General features: G+C 43.6%; 1 protein-coding gene across 1 annotated transcript in view; it reads left to right on the top strand.

Moving 5' to 3' along the window:
- The window catches only part of NTRK2 (neurotrophic receptor tyrosine kinase 2), a 311,995-nt gene that overhangs the window by 228,577 nt on the left and 70,710 nt on the right, over positions 1 to 12,708 (top strand). Inside the window, 2 exon segments of the mRNA XM_066367881.1 lie at positions 5,887 to 6,059; positions 11,554 to 11,788. Coding sequence (XP_066223978.1) covers positions 5,887 to 6,059; positions 11,554 to 11,788 — 408 coding nt within the window.

The raw sequence follows: 12,708 nt of genomic DNA, 5'->3' as shown, positions 1-12,708 counted from the left end.
TGGTGCATATATATTAAGGATTGTTATGTCTTCTTGATTCAGTGTCCCCTTAATCATTATGAAATGACCATTTTTGTCTCTGAGTACTTTTTCTGTCTTGTAATCAGCATTATTAGATATGAGTATTGCTACACCTGCTTTTTTTGGGGGTGTTGTTTGCTTGGAGTATTGTTTTCCAGGCTTTCACTTTGAATTTTTTTTTATCCTTGTTGCTTAGATGTGTTTCTTGTAGGCAACATATAATTGGATTTTCTTTTTTAATCCATTCTGCTACTCTGTGTCTTTTTATTGGTAAGTTTAATCCATTCACATTTAGTGTAATTATTGACACTTGTGGGTTCCCTATTGCCATTTTATAAATTGCTTTCTGTTAGTTTTGTATCTTGTTTGATTCTTCTCTTTTGTTTTTCTATCATTTGTTTTTGTTTGTTTGTATTCCATACTTCTTTCCTCTGTTGCTACCTTTTTTAAGTCAAGTGTTTTTGTGGTGGTTTTTTCAAGGGTGGTTACCATTAAGTAATGAAAAGGGTACCTACGATATTCATTGTAGTACCCTATCTTATGAGTATTTCTGCACTTCATCGTCCTTTGTTACTGTTATTCTCCATCCTCTCTCCCCTTTTTTTCTTTTGTTGTCACAGTTTAAGTTTGGTTTTATTGTGTTCTTGGTGGAGCTGTTACTTGTGGTTTTGTTTTCTTTTGTTCTTTTAATCTGGTTGGAAAACCCCCTTTAGTATTTCCTGTAGTGGGGGCTTTCTGATGATAAATTCTCTCATCTTTTCTGTATTTGTGAATGTTTTTATATCTCCTTCGTACTTGAAGGATAGCTTTGATGGGTATAGTATTCTTGGCTGAAAGTTCCTCTCTTTCAGGGCTTTAAATATTGGGTTCCACTCTCTTCTAGCTTGTAGTTTCTGCTGAAAAATCTGATGATAATCTAATAGGCCTTCCTTTATATGTTGTACTTTTCTTTTCCCTGGCTGCCTTGAGAATTTTTTCTTTGTCATTGGTTTGTGTCATCTTCATTATCATGTGCCTTGGAGTGGGTTTGTTGGGGTTAAGAAAACTCGGTGTTCTGTTTGCTTCTTGAATTTGAGGCTTTAGTTCTTTCCACAGGCTTGGGAAGTTCTCGTCTATTATTTGAGTATATTCTCCATTCCATTTTCTTTCTCTTCTCCCTCTGATATACCTATTATTCTTATGTTATTCTTTCTGATGGAGTCAGACAATTCCTGTAGGACTTTCTCATTTTTTTATTATTTTTGAGTCTCTTTCTTCTTCTCTCTGTTGTGCCTCAAGTTGCTTGTCTTCTATTTCACTAATTCTATCTTCTATATGGGCTGTTCTATTAGCTAAGCTTGTTACCTCGTTTTTCAGCTCGTGAATTGAGTTTTTCATTTCTGTTTGATTTGTTTTTATAGTTTCAATTTCCTTGGTAATATATTCTTTGTGATCGTTGAGTTGTTTTCTGATCTCCCTAAATTGCCTTTCTGTGTTTTCTTGTATATCTCTGAGTATTTTTAAGATTTCTATTTTAAATTCTCTGTCATTTAGCTCCAAGGCTTCCAATATGTTAAATCTTTTCTCCATAGATTTTCCACATCTATTTGTGTTACCTCTCTATCTTTTGTATCCATAATATTCGATTTCCTTTTTCTTATTGGCATCTGAGGGTGGTCTTGTTGATAGCACTAATTAGAATGAATAAAGAATAAAAAGTAAAAAAAAAAAAAAAAAAGGAAAACACCCCACAAAAGAAAAACAGTGATATTTTATTATTTCTCCCTTTTTTCTTTCTTCTCTTCCCCTCCTCTCCCCTCCTTAGGGAAATATCATGATGACTTGTGAATTATATTATGCTAAATGGAACAAATACTACCTATAACGGAGGGCCTGATTTGGGGTGAAGAGTTCAAGGGGCAAAAAAGGGAGTAGGGACCTACTAAATGCAAAAAAAAAGGAGAAAATCTTAGACAAGCATAAAATGATTTGCTTGTAAGTGATGGTCGACTAAGAGATATAATGAGAGGGATAAGAGGGAAACATAAAAAAGGAGAAAAAAGAATAATAATTAAAGAATAATAATTAAAGAAGAAAAAAAATAATAAGTAAAAATCTGTTGTATTATGTGGAGCGAAGACTAAATACAATGGAGACCTTGGGTTGGGAGGAATGCTAGTGAGTTAAAAAGCAACGTAAAAAGTACCCAAAATGCCACAAAAACAAACAAACAAAAGAAAACCAAAAACAAAAGCAAAAAAAAACAAAAACAAAAAACCAAAAAAAAAAAAAACTTGAGTCCCAAATTAAATTAAAGTTCACTTTTAATAAGAATTTATTAGAAGCTTCCTCTACCTTTCTTTAGAGGAGACCCAAAAGTTGGAAGAATCATGCAACATTGTGATAATGGCTTACTCTAAGTACTTATGCCTGTAGGAGCCTTATTGGAAGGGTGTCTGCCTTCGTTCTGTTTCAGTCAGAACAGAAACAATGCTAGCATTATTTCCTAGCATTCCCAAGAAGTAGGTTGACCCATTCACAGCTCAGCAAGGTGGCTTTTACAGAACAGTGATGTCCAACAGAAGTATAATGTAAGCCACAAATGTAAGTAAGCCACATTTGTATTTAAAAAAATTTTTAGTATGGGCCCTGGCCAGTTGGCTCAGTGGTAGAGCGTCAGCCTGGCGTGCAGAAGTCCCGGGTTCGATTCCCGGCCAGGGCACACAGGAGAAGCGCCCATCTGCTTCTCCACCCCTCCCCCTCTCCTTCCTCTCTGTCTCTCTCTTCCCCTCCCGCAGCCGAGGCTCCATTGGAGCAAAGATGGCCTGGGCGCTGGGGATGGCTCCTTAGCCTCTGCCCCAGGCGCTAGAGTGGCTCTAGTCGCAACAGAGCGACACCCCAGAGGGGCAGAGCATCGCCCCCTGGTAGGCAGAGCGTCGCCCCCTGGTGGGCGTGCCGGGTGGATCCTGGTCGGGCGCATGCGGGAGTCAGTCTGACTGTCTCTCCCCGTTTCCGGCTTCAGAAAAATACAAAAAAAAATAAATAAATAAAAATTTTTTAGTATGTACAATAAAAAAAGAAAAAATGGGTACAGCTAATTTTATTAATATATTTTAATTAACTCAACATATCTAAATATTATTACTTCAACATATTAATATAAAATATTAATGAGATATTTTACTGATACCAAGTTTTCAAAATCTGGTGTGCATTTTACTCTCACAGCACATTTCAATTTGGCCTGGTCATAGTTCAAATGGCCACCAGCCACATGTGGCTGTTGGTTTGCATTTTGGATAGTATAGGTCTAGAGTAGATGATATCAGATAAGTAAGAGTCTCCATTAACAGCAGATTGTGACCCAATGATCCTGACCCAGAAGAACTTAGGGATGGTATCAAACATTCTTATGCATCTTGATTGCCTTATATAGAAGTTTACCCATTGTTATCTGTGTTTTAAACATGGTGGTAGGCCTGGGCCTAGTGAGGTCTTACCATAATCATCTCTTCTTTTTAAAAAATCTTTCACATTAATTCTGTTTCTATGATCTGTAAAAAGTATCAGAAAAGACTAGAAGAGCATTATTATAAAGAAAATAGCACCATCTCTGTTTTACCCTGTGTGTCCTAAACCACATTCATTTTGAAATGCACAATCATTTGTCATGTCCTACAACATCCAATAATACAATGATTTCAAATAAGCTCTCTTGCTTCTATTACTAGCTTCATGTTAGCTTTATTATTTTACTGAAGCATGTCAGATGAGTGTTAATTTTATCTTTCTTCTATTTTACTTTAGTAACTTCTCAGTTCTTTGCTGAAGTTCATTTTCATGCTACTCCATTCTTCCGGCTCTGAATCAATGCGTACTGCAGGCAGCAGCTCACTTGAGCTCTGGATGAGACCTTTCCCTTGAGAATGTTCTCAGAAAGGATGGCAGCTTTGGAGTGTCACAGAATTCATGGAAAATAAGAAGAAATGAGGTTACAAAGCAGACACTAGGAATAAGAAAATAGCAATGCTCAATGATGGGGCAAACATGCCTGTCAAAATAAACAAGTGGAAGGAATTGTCAGGGAGGGAGGCTGCCACCTCACGTCCATTGCCAAGAGACTCCAAGAACCAGCCAAGCCTCCTTTAATTGAGTTAAAATGACAATCAGCCGTGGTACTGAAACAGAGATGATTTTTACAAATAAGGTTGATAGCAGGAGCTTTCCAACTTCTGATTGCTGTCTGGCTGTGGCTCTACCCTTAGAAAAATTCTGTCCTTAGAGTGCCAAATTCAAAAGATGATTTTTCCCAGCTCATTACCACCATATTTTCTAAATCTCTTAAAATAGAATTGAATCATAATTTAGAGAAAGAATCCAACATGCAAAAATGGATGGGCATGTAGGATGAGGCCAAGTCTGTGAGATGCATTTGCCCCATGAATAGTGAAATCTTCTCCCTCAGATCTTAAAATGTTACTGAAGCACAGCTTTTGAAATTGAAGTAAGGGTGAAGACTCTTCTTATAGTAGTTTGCTTTGGGGGAATAGAAATATTAGATCCTTGTTAACTCTGTCAGTTAGGTGTCCCCCCCAAAAGGAAAATTCTGTCTCCTGTCTTCTCTCCCAGTCTATCCCTCTACCATACTATGTGACATTCTCTCCTCTCCCTCACTTCCTCCTTCTCTCCCCCTCTTTCCCTCTCACACACATGCACACACATGCCAGGCAGAGGGATGAAATGTGCAGAAACAGGGAAGCATGGCCCGGTGTCGTTTGGGCAGCTCCATGCATTTCACAAGGCGGAAGCCTAAGTTTCAAGAGAGGCGTGTCGAGAAGAGATGGAGCTGGACAGAGATGCGGAGGAGCTGGTTCACTTAGGATATAGTGTTTTAAGCTAGACTTGTGAAAAGTAACATATGGGACTTATCTCCCTATTTGGGATTGAGTGCCCGAGGCTGGGATTTGGGTCCATGTCTTCCTGATGCCACCACAGCCATGGCTCAGTGACTGGCAGAGGATAAGAGCTCAACCCTTGTTTGTGGCATCATAGGCAGTGTTGCCCTGCTATGACACATCGGGGTCAGAGTAGTCTGAGCTGAGAACAAAAGGCACCTGGACGTCTTCACCTTGGCAGCATCACTTTTCCAGAGCCAACAGTGCACCTGGGCACCAGTGGGAGAGGGTTGTTAGAGGGCCACATGATAAAGCTGCCAAAAGAGTCATTTTCAAAGCTGCAGTATGGGTACATGAGAGCTTATTGTGCCCTTCTCTCCAGCATTTCAAAATGATAAACTCTTTAAAGGGTTAAATGAGCAGAGGTGAAGTACACATAACATCCTAAAAAGCGCATCAGCCACCAACATGGGAAAGTCTGATTGTAGTTGAGCCCAGCAGGCTTCCCCAAACTACGGCCCGCGGGCCACATGCGGCCCCCTGAGGCCATTTATCCGGCCCCCCACCACACTTCCAGAAGGGGCACCTCTTTCATTGGTGGTCAGTGAGAGGAGCACTGTATGTGGCGGCCCTCCAATGGTCTGAGGGACAGTGAACTGGTCCCCTGTGTAAAAAGTTTGGGAACCCCTGGAAGGGATGAAGGCGCTAAAACGCGCATGCCTCTGACTTAATGAGCTATCTTCTGTGCAGGTGCCTTGTACGCTGTAAAGCTCGGCGCACTCATGAGGGGCTTTTCCTCTTATTAATACAAGTGTCATTTCCTCAGGAATTAGGCCATTTCCCAATTTTTCATGTCATCAATGAGCTGAACTTCCATCCTGTCCTGGAACCTTAGGGCACACTGAAGGAATTCCTTCTCCATGCAACCTTCCCTTTGGAGTCCTTCATTTACGACATGCTGTTTTCTCCCCTCCCTGCCCCTCACCCCCAGACGCTGAAGGACGCTAGTGACAATGCCCGCAAGGACTTCCACCGCGAGGCAGAGCTGCTGACCAATCTCCAGCATGAGCACATTGTCAAGTTCTACGGTGTCTGCGTGGAGGGCGACCCGCTCATCATGGTCTTCGAGTACATGAAACACGGGGACCTAAACAAGTTCCTCAGGTACAGTGCGGTGAGAAAGGGGGAGCAGGAGGTGGGCCCGAGGTGGGAGCAGGCCTCATGGTTCAGACAGCCTGGGTTAGAGCCTCCTAAGTCATGTCTGGTGCTCACTGGCTATTTTCTTTCAAAGAGAGCTGCCCCTCAGCTTGGACAGCTTGGAAAGCTTAGTAAATGTGCCGCCTGTGATTTTTGGGAGATGGTATAATTTAGGAGGAATAGGCACGATGTGAGGGGCAGGTAACCAATTTGCACCTGCCCTTGCTGGTCTTGTCTTCCTTATGTGTAAAAAGGGTGTGATATTATCCACTTAAAGGGCTAGTGTCATGACTGTGGTGATGGGAGGTAATTGATAAATGCCCCACACTCTTCTTCTCTGCCACATTTTCCTGGGACATTTATTATACCTTCCAGTCATGGCCACACCTACACTTCAGTTCCCCTCTGGTTTCCGTGGGTGCAGAAGTGGGCTTTCCTCCGAAATCGGTGTCAGCAGCTTCCTGAAGTTACTGGAAGGTTCAGAAACTGCGCAGTGTGGGTAATGAGTGAGTTACAGAGAAGACAATAGAAGGGACAGTGCACTGCTGTGTTTGGAAATAGGATCATGTGGCCATCTGGATCACTTTCACCATCTCTAGCCTCATGAATACATGTGTAACTTGGTTCTCCTTTGCTAGGACGGGTCCCCTTTCTCTGCTTTGCCTCTGATGGTGTGGGTGATGGAATGCCAGGTGAGATTAGGAATGTGGAGCCAATTCACGGTGTTCAGAAACAATCACCCTAATCCTGCATTAGCCAGTGTCAGCAAAGTTTCCCTTGTAGCTGATAGGAGAGTACTCCCATCAGCTGGTGGTGATATATGATGGTGGCTCTGGCACATTGTCTTGCCAGATCTAATGTGAAAGGAGAAAAGGAGATTACATTTGGTTGAGGCCTAGCTGCTCATAGGAATACTTTTTCCTTGTTCTCATGCTCTAGGCTACTTCTTTAATTAAAAATGGTGTTTTACAAAAACTATAGCATAATAAATCCACATGTTCTCACCTGAATACAATTAAATGCGTCTGTAAATTCAGACTGTGCGTGTACATGTGAAGATGCACCTCTGTGTGTGTGTGTGTGTTGATTCTTTCCTTTTTAGCTTCACTAACCTCCCCCTAGCTCTCCTTCCTGCCTTCCAAAACTAGCAGGCACCTGGTTCTCCCTTGGCATCTTGCATAGGGCACGAAGCTATTGGAAACCTCCTTGACTCAATTTCAGAATCTACTGAACTCTGAGAACGAGAGGTATTCCATGCCAAGAATCGGGTTCTCGGGTGCAATACTGTGCTATGAACAGTCTATCGTCTCTCTCTGAAAGGGAGCCCAGCCCTTAAAGTGCCATGAATATTTCCCAAAGTCACTGGCACTGCCCTATGAAGACAGATGCCTTCTGTTATCTTCCCACTCTTTTCATTCATCCAGAGGGCATCCACTGAGTACCAACATGGCCAGGCCTCTGCGAGGTTGACTGGGAAATGAGGGGGAAAACACAGACATTGTTTTCAAGGAGATTAGAATTTCTCCTCGTAGAATCTCCCCAGAATTTCCTTCTAGGGAGGAAAAGATAAAAGGCTTCTCAAGCATTAAGAACTGATGTTTATGGAGCCTTTCTAACTATTTTAACTGTTATAAATTGCATAAACTTTATAAACTATTATTACCATCATTCTAATTTTATAGTTGAAGCAACTGAGCCACACAGCTACTGAGTTACAAGGCTGAGTGAGATTCAAACCCACAGCCTCTGGTACAAAACCCATAGTTTTTCACCACTGCAATACTTCCGCTTGTGGTGCCTGTTAAAAGATCGGAAGGAAAGTGGTGCACTATGGGATTCCAGAGCCAGAACAGCGCGGCTGAGTGCCTCCCCTAACCCACCCGGGAGGAGTGCAAGCCTGAGTGCCTACCCTAACCCACACGGGAGGAGTGCAAGCCGGGGAAGGCTGATCAGCCTCCCTGGTCAGAAGCCTGCTGAGCTTTCCTGCTCTCCATGCCAGGGTGCTGATGGTGCTTTTTCCGCTCTTGAAGCATGTTGTCCTGAAAGAGATACGTTTTTACTTTCCAAGAGCTTCAGGGTAACCTAGGGAGTGAAACAGAAGGCTGTTGTGTTAACTTTATTTATGCTTTTCTTAAAACTTGTTTAGGAGACTCATCTGCCCTCTATTTGCAGCGGGACTTTCTGCTGAAGGGAAGCATCTGGAGGCTCCTCCCATTAGAAGGAGCCTTGCTCAGATACTCAGAAACCAGCAGGCGCCCGCCCCACCCCACACAGGGCGGCAGTAGTGCAGAAGGCTTTGGAGGGCTGCCAGCTTCCTGGCGCCCACTGAGTGTGGAGCTGAGGAAGGGGATTTGTGCAGAGGTGGCCTTTTGCACTGGCCTCTCTGTCTTTTCCTTTTCCCTGGAGTCTTTGCAATGGACAGATTCTTAGAAGGGTCTAGGCTGTGGCAAATCGACAACTTACTTCACTCTTTGCACTAAATCTATGAAAATTTCATCGTGTCCTGGATTCTCTGGGTATTTCAGGCTTTCTCGTGGTTTATGTGCTGCCCTCGGTCCTTCTCCTGGTATTGAGGTCACATAAGAGCTTGGCTCCTGTAATGAGTGAAAACATAATTACTTTCCCTCGCGTCTTAGTGCTGGGAAAGGTTGGGCCTGAGTAACCTTTAGTGAGGTGGGTAGGGCCAGTCCTGTGGAATCGCTATGAATGCTGAATGCTGTCACAGGCCAATCACAAAAAAGAAATGCCCCAAGGGTAAGTTCTGTTGTCACATCACAGCTCCATTTATTTTGTAAAGAGGATCTTTGTTGGCAAAGCCTTTCTCTGTTTTTTTTGTTAACAAAAAAATTATTAAATTTATTGGGGTGACACTAGTTAATAAATTTTGTAGGTATCAAGTGTACAATTTGATAAAGACATCATCTGTATACCGTTTGTGTATTTGCCACCCACAGTCACCATATATGTGAGACCCCCTTTGCTTTTTGCATAAAGGCGAAAGGAGACAAAAACATTAAGAAAGAGAAGAAGACAATAGCTACTGCAATTTGGAAATGAGCTGACAGCATAAATAGGGGTAATTTGTGACAACAAAAACATAAAAGGGCCTGACCTGTGGTGGCGCAGTGGATAAAGCGTCAACCTGGAAATGCTGAGGTCGCTGGTTTGAAACCCTGGGTTTGCCTGGTCAAGGCACATATGGGAGTTGATGCTTCCAGCTCCTCCCCCTTCTCTCTCTCTGTCTCTCCTCTCTAAAATTAATAAATAAAAATAAAAAATAAAAATAAAAGGGGTGGAGGAGTAAAGGTCTCTGGCTTTTTGATGAAAGGTGCCAAAAAAGCAACTTCATTGTTCCTCACCTCAGTGTGCACTTGGGAAGGTGCAGTCAGTGTCTCCACTTCACAGAATGAGGAAACAGGTCCAGACAAGTTCTGTAGCTCACCCTGACTCAGAGCTAGTGCCTTAGGACAGGATTCACATTCAATTCTGATACCCAGAGCCTTGCCTGCTGTCCTGCAAGACTTCTTGCCCCAGCCAGAGATTTTGAGCAGAAGAGATCCCCAAGGCATGCCCCGCTATTGCTCCTCAGTGTCGGGAGGAACAAGAGGAGGTTGGGAACTGTGGTTTGAGTAGAAGTGAAATAAATGTGTTAGGTCTTGCCACATGCAAAGAAAACAGGAAGCTTGTCCCTAGGAATGGTTCAATCAAATGGCTAGAGATAGAGGGGACCTAAATGATCATACAGCATAATATCCTTTTGTATTTCTGACTAAGGGGAAATCACACACTGGAGAAGTTAAAAGGCTTCCCCAGATCATGGTGCTAGACACCACTGAGACTGGGAAACTTTCTACCTTCTGTCCAGTGCTTCTTCTCTGAGAACACGAGAACAAGATCAGATGACAGCATGCTTTGGAAATCCAAGAAAGGGGGAATCCTGTGGGCTGGATCTGTGATGGACAGCGAGTAAATGCCTATACTTGAGATAACTCACCTCATTTGAGGTGGGATTGGTGGGTGAGGGGAGGGGCAACACCGGATGAGGGTTCTTGGAGAATTCTGACTCTCTTATTTTCAAATACTCGTACAGCTCTGGAATCCTGGTGGTGTATGCACCACTTTCAAATTCATTTAAAATCTTCTACATTTATTTTTTGTGCCTCAAACTCTCTGGAAAGAGATGTCATTGGCACTGACATGGGGAAGGAGGAAACCCGTGATGAGGCTTTTACTTCTTGCCCTGCAGCGCCCCCTCAGGCCACCAGGGGCAGTGACACCAATGTTGGTTCCCGTAGGGTTCCTGAGTGGGGACTGCAGGAACTGATTGTGTATCCTAATGCTGGGACCCTCCCCTCCCTGAAATACCTACCAGCGTTACATACCTTAAATCACTGATTTTCAACCAGTTGAGCCACAAGAATTTTTTTTAAACATGTAATATTTATTTTAGTCAGAAGCACTGACCTCTTTTCCCTTAAACTGTCAAATAAAAAAATATGACTACAGCCAACACAATAGCAATCTGTTATGAATAAATCAAAATTATAGCTTTTTTTTGGCAAAAAATATATGTTTTGATGTGGTGCAGAATTTTGGTAATTAGTTTATGTGTGCCATGAGATTATAAAGGTTGAAAATCACTTCCTTGAATCATTCTACAACTGGGAAAAAGCTGGTGTGTAAGATAAGAGAAAGAGAAGATATAAAATATCATATTCTACCCTCCACCCCCTCAAAAAGTATAAAGAATTAAACTTGCCCCCGTGAAAGAATAAAGGTGGGGTGATTCAAAGGAGTGCTCCTATGTGTCGCCAGTGAGTGTGTTGAGCTAGAGGTCAGGGGGCGCAAGGAGATGGTGTTGTTCACAGGAAAGGAATGGACAAGCTAAGGATGCCCTGGGATTCTGCTGAGTTGGGCTTGTGATAGTTGAAGGCAGCTTGGAAACCATGCCCGGCTGCAGAGGTGGACTCGGAGAGGCCATAGGTGCCAGCTCTGGCCCTGGTGGGCACTCTGGAGGGATCGTCCTGGGTGGGGAGTGCTCAGCCATAGTATGTGGTGGGAGGGAGAGCTCGATGGCATTGCTGTAGGCAGCTGAGCACCCTCCCTATTTTGGTTTTGTTGTTGGTTTTTTGGTTGTTTAGCTTCAGCTACCTACTGCTTTTTAGGTCAGGGTCTCTGGTCAGTGCCTGACCCCAGCATACTTCTGAAGCCACTAAAACATGAACAAGTCTGTATGTTGGGGGTGAGGGGGTACCATCCAGGCCCACTTGGCCCTGGGAATTCTAGACTCCCTGAGAACTGAAGCTGGGGTGCTTTGAGGTATAAACATGGGTGAAGCATCTTTCCCTCCTCTTTGTGCTGAGTTCAGCAGCATCTTTCAGCACCAGCAACTGACGGGGGCGAAAGGCCCCTCCAAGCAAAGTGTTCCAGCAGCAGCCAACTCCTTCCATGTTCTCTGCAGGGCACACGGACCTGACGCCGTGCTGATGGCTGAAGGCAACCCGCCGACAGAGCTGACGCAGTCGCAGATGCTGCACATCGCCCAGCAGATCGCAGCGGGCATGGTCTACCTGGCGTCCCAGCACTTTGTGCACCGAGACCTGGCCACTCGGAACTGCCTGGTTGGCGAGAACCTCCTGGTGAAAATTGGGGACTTCGGAATGTCCCGGGATGTATACAGCACTGACTACTACAGGGTGAGTGGCCGCGCCTTCCAGGTGACCCCGGAGCCCTGCTTCCCTGGGAGTCCCTGGTTGTATTACTCTGCTAGGGCTGCCATAACAAAGTACCATGGACAAGAGACTTAAACAACCAAAGTTTATTTTCTCAAAGTCCAAGGTTAAGTTGACTGCAGCTTTGGTTTATTCTAAGGTTTCTCTCCTTAACTTGCAGACAGTACCTTCTCTCTGTGTCCTCACATGGTTTTTCCTCTGTGCGTGCACAAGCTGTCTCTCTGCATGTCTAAATTTCCTCTTCTTATGAGAACGCTAGTCTGACCATCCTAATGGCCTCATTTTAACTTAATCAGCTGTTCCAGGCCCTATCTCCAAATACATCCATATTCTGAGGTACCGGGGGTTAAGGTTTCAACACACACATTTGGAGAGCGCACAGTTCAGTCCACAACACCTATGCTTCTCTTTCCATGGCTTTTCAGGGCAGTGTGTGATGTCCCCGTGAGCAAAGTCTTCAGCCTGAGAATTTTGCCAGGGAAACCTGGGGGCTTGGGAAATTCCTGGAGGGCATGAGGTTAAAGGATTTGGAGTTTTGTACTTGATTCTTTGAAATTATGTTTGGAGCACTTGTTTGAGATTTGACCAAAGATGTACTTGTTCACAGAAAGAATAGTACACCAGATCTTGAAAGTTCTCACACAGCTCTATCTTGGTTGAAAGTGGATTAGCTGGTGGCCATCTTGGTGGGATGTGAGAAGTTCCATCCGGTCTGATTCCGAAGAGTCCCACCCAGCCTACCTGGGGTTCTGCCACTAGAAGCATGAAGGGATAGAGTTACAGACAATAATGCAAATCCACTGATTACCAAGAATTGGGCCCTTTGGCATGTTAGTTTTGTTAGCTGAGACCTTGGGACTTGGGTATGAGAGAAAAGAAATCCT

Source organism: Saccopteryx leptura, chromosome 2 (genome assembly GCF_036850995.1).
Source record: "Saccopteryx leptura isolate mSacLep1 chromosome 2, mSacLep1_pri_phased_curated, whole genome shotgun sequence".
Taxonomy (NCBI): Eukaryota; Metazoa; Chordata; class Mammalia; order Chiroptera; family Emballonuridae; genus Saccopteryx; species Saccopteryx leptura.
Note: the sequence above shows the minus strand (reverse complement) of the source record. Positions and strands in the feature narration are given on the sequence as shown.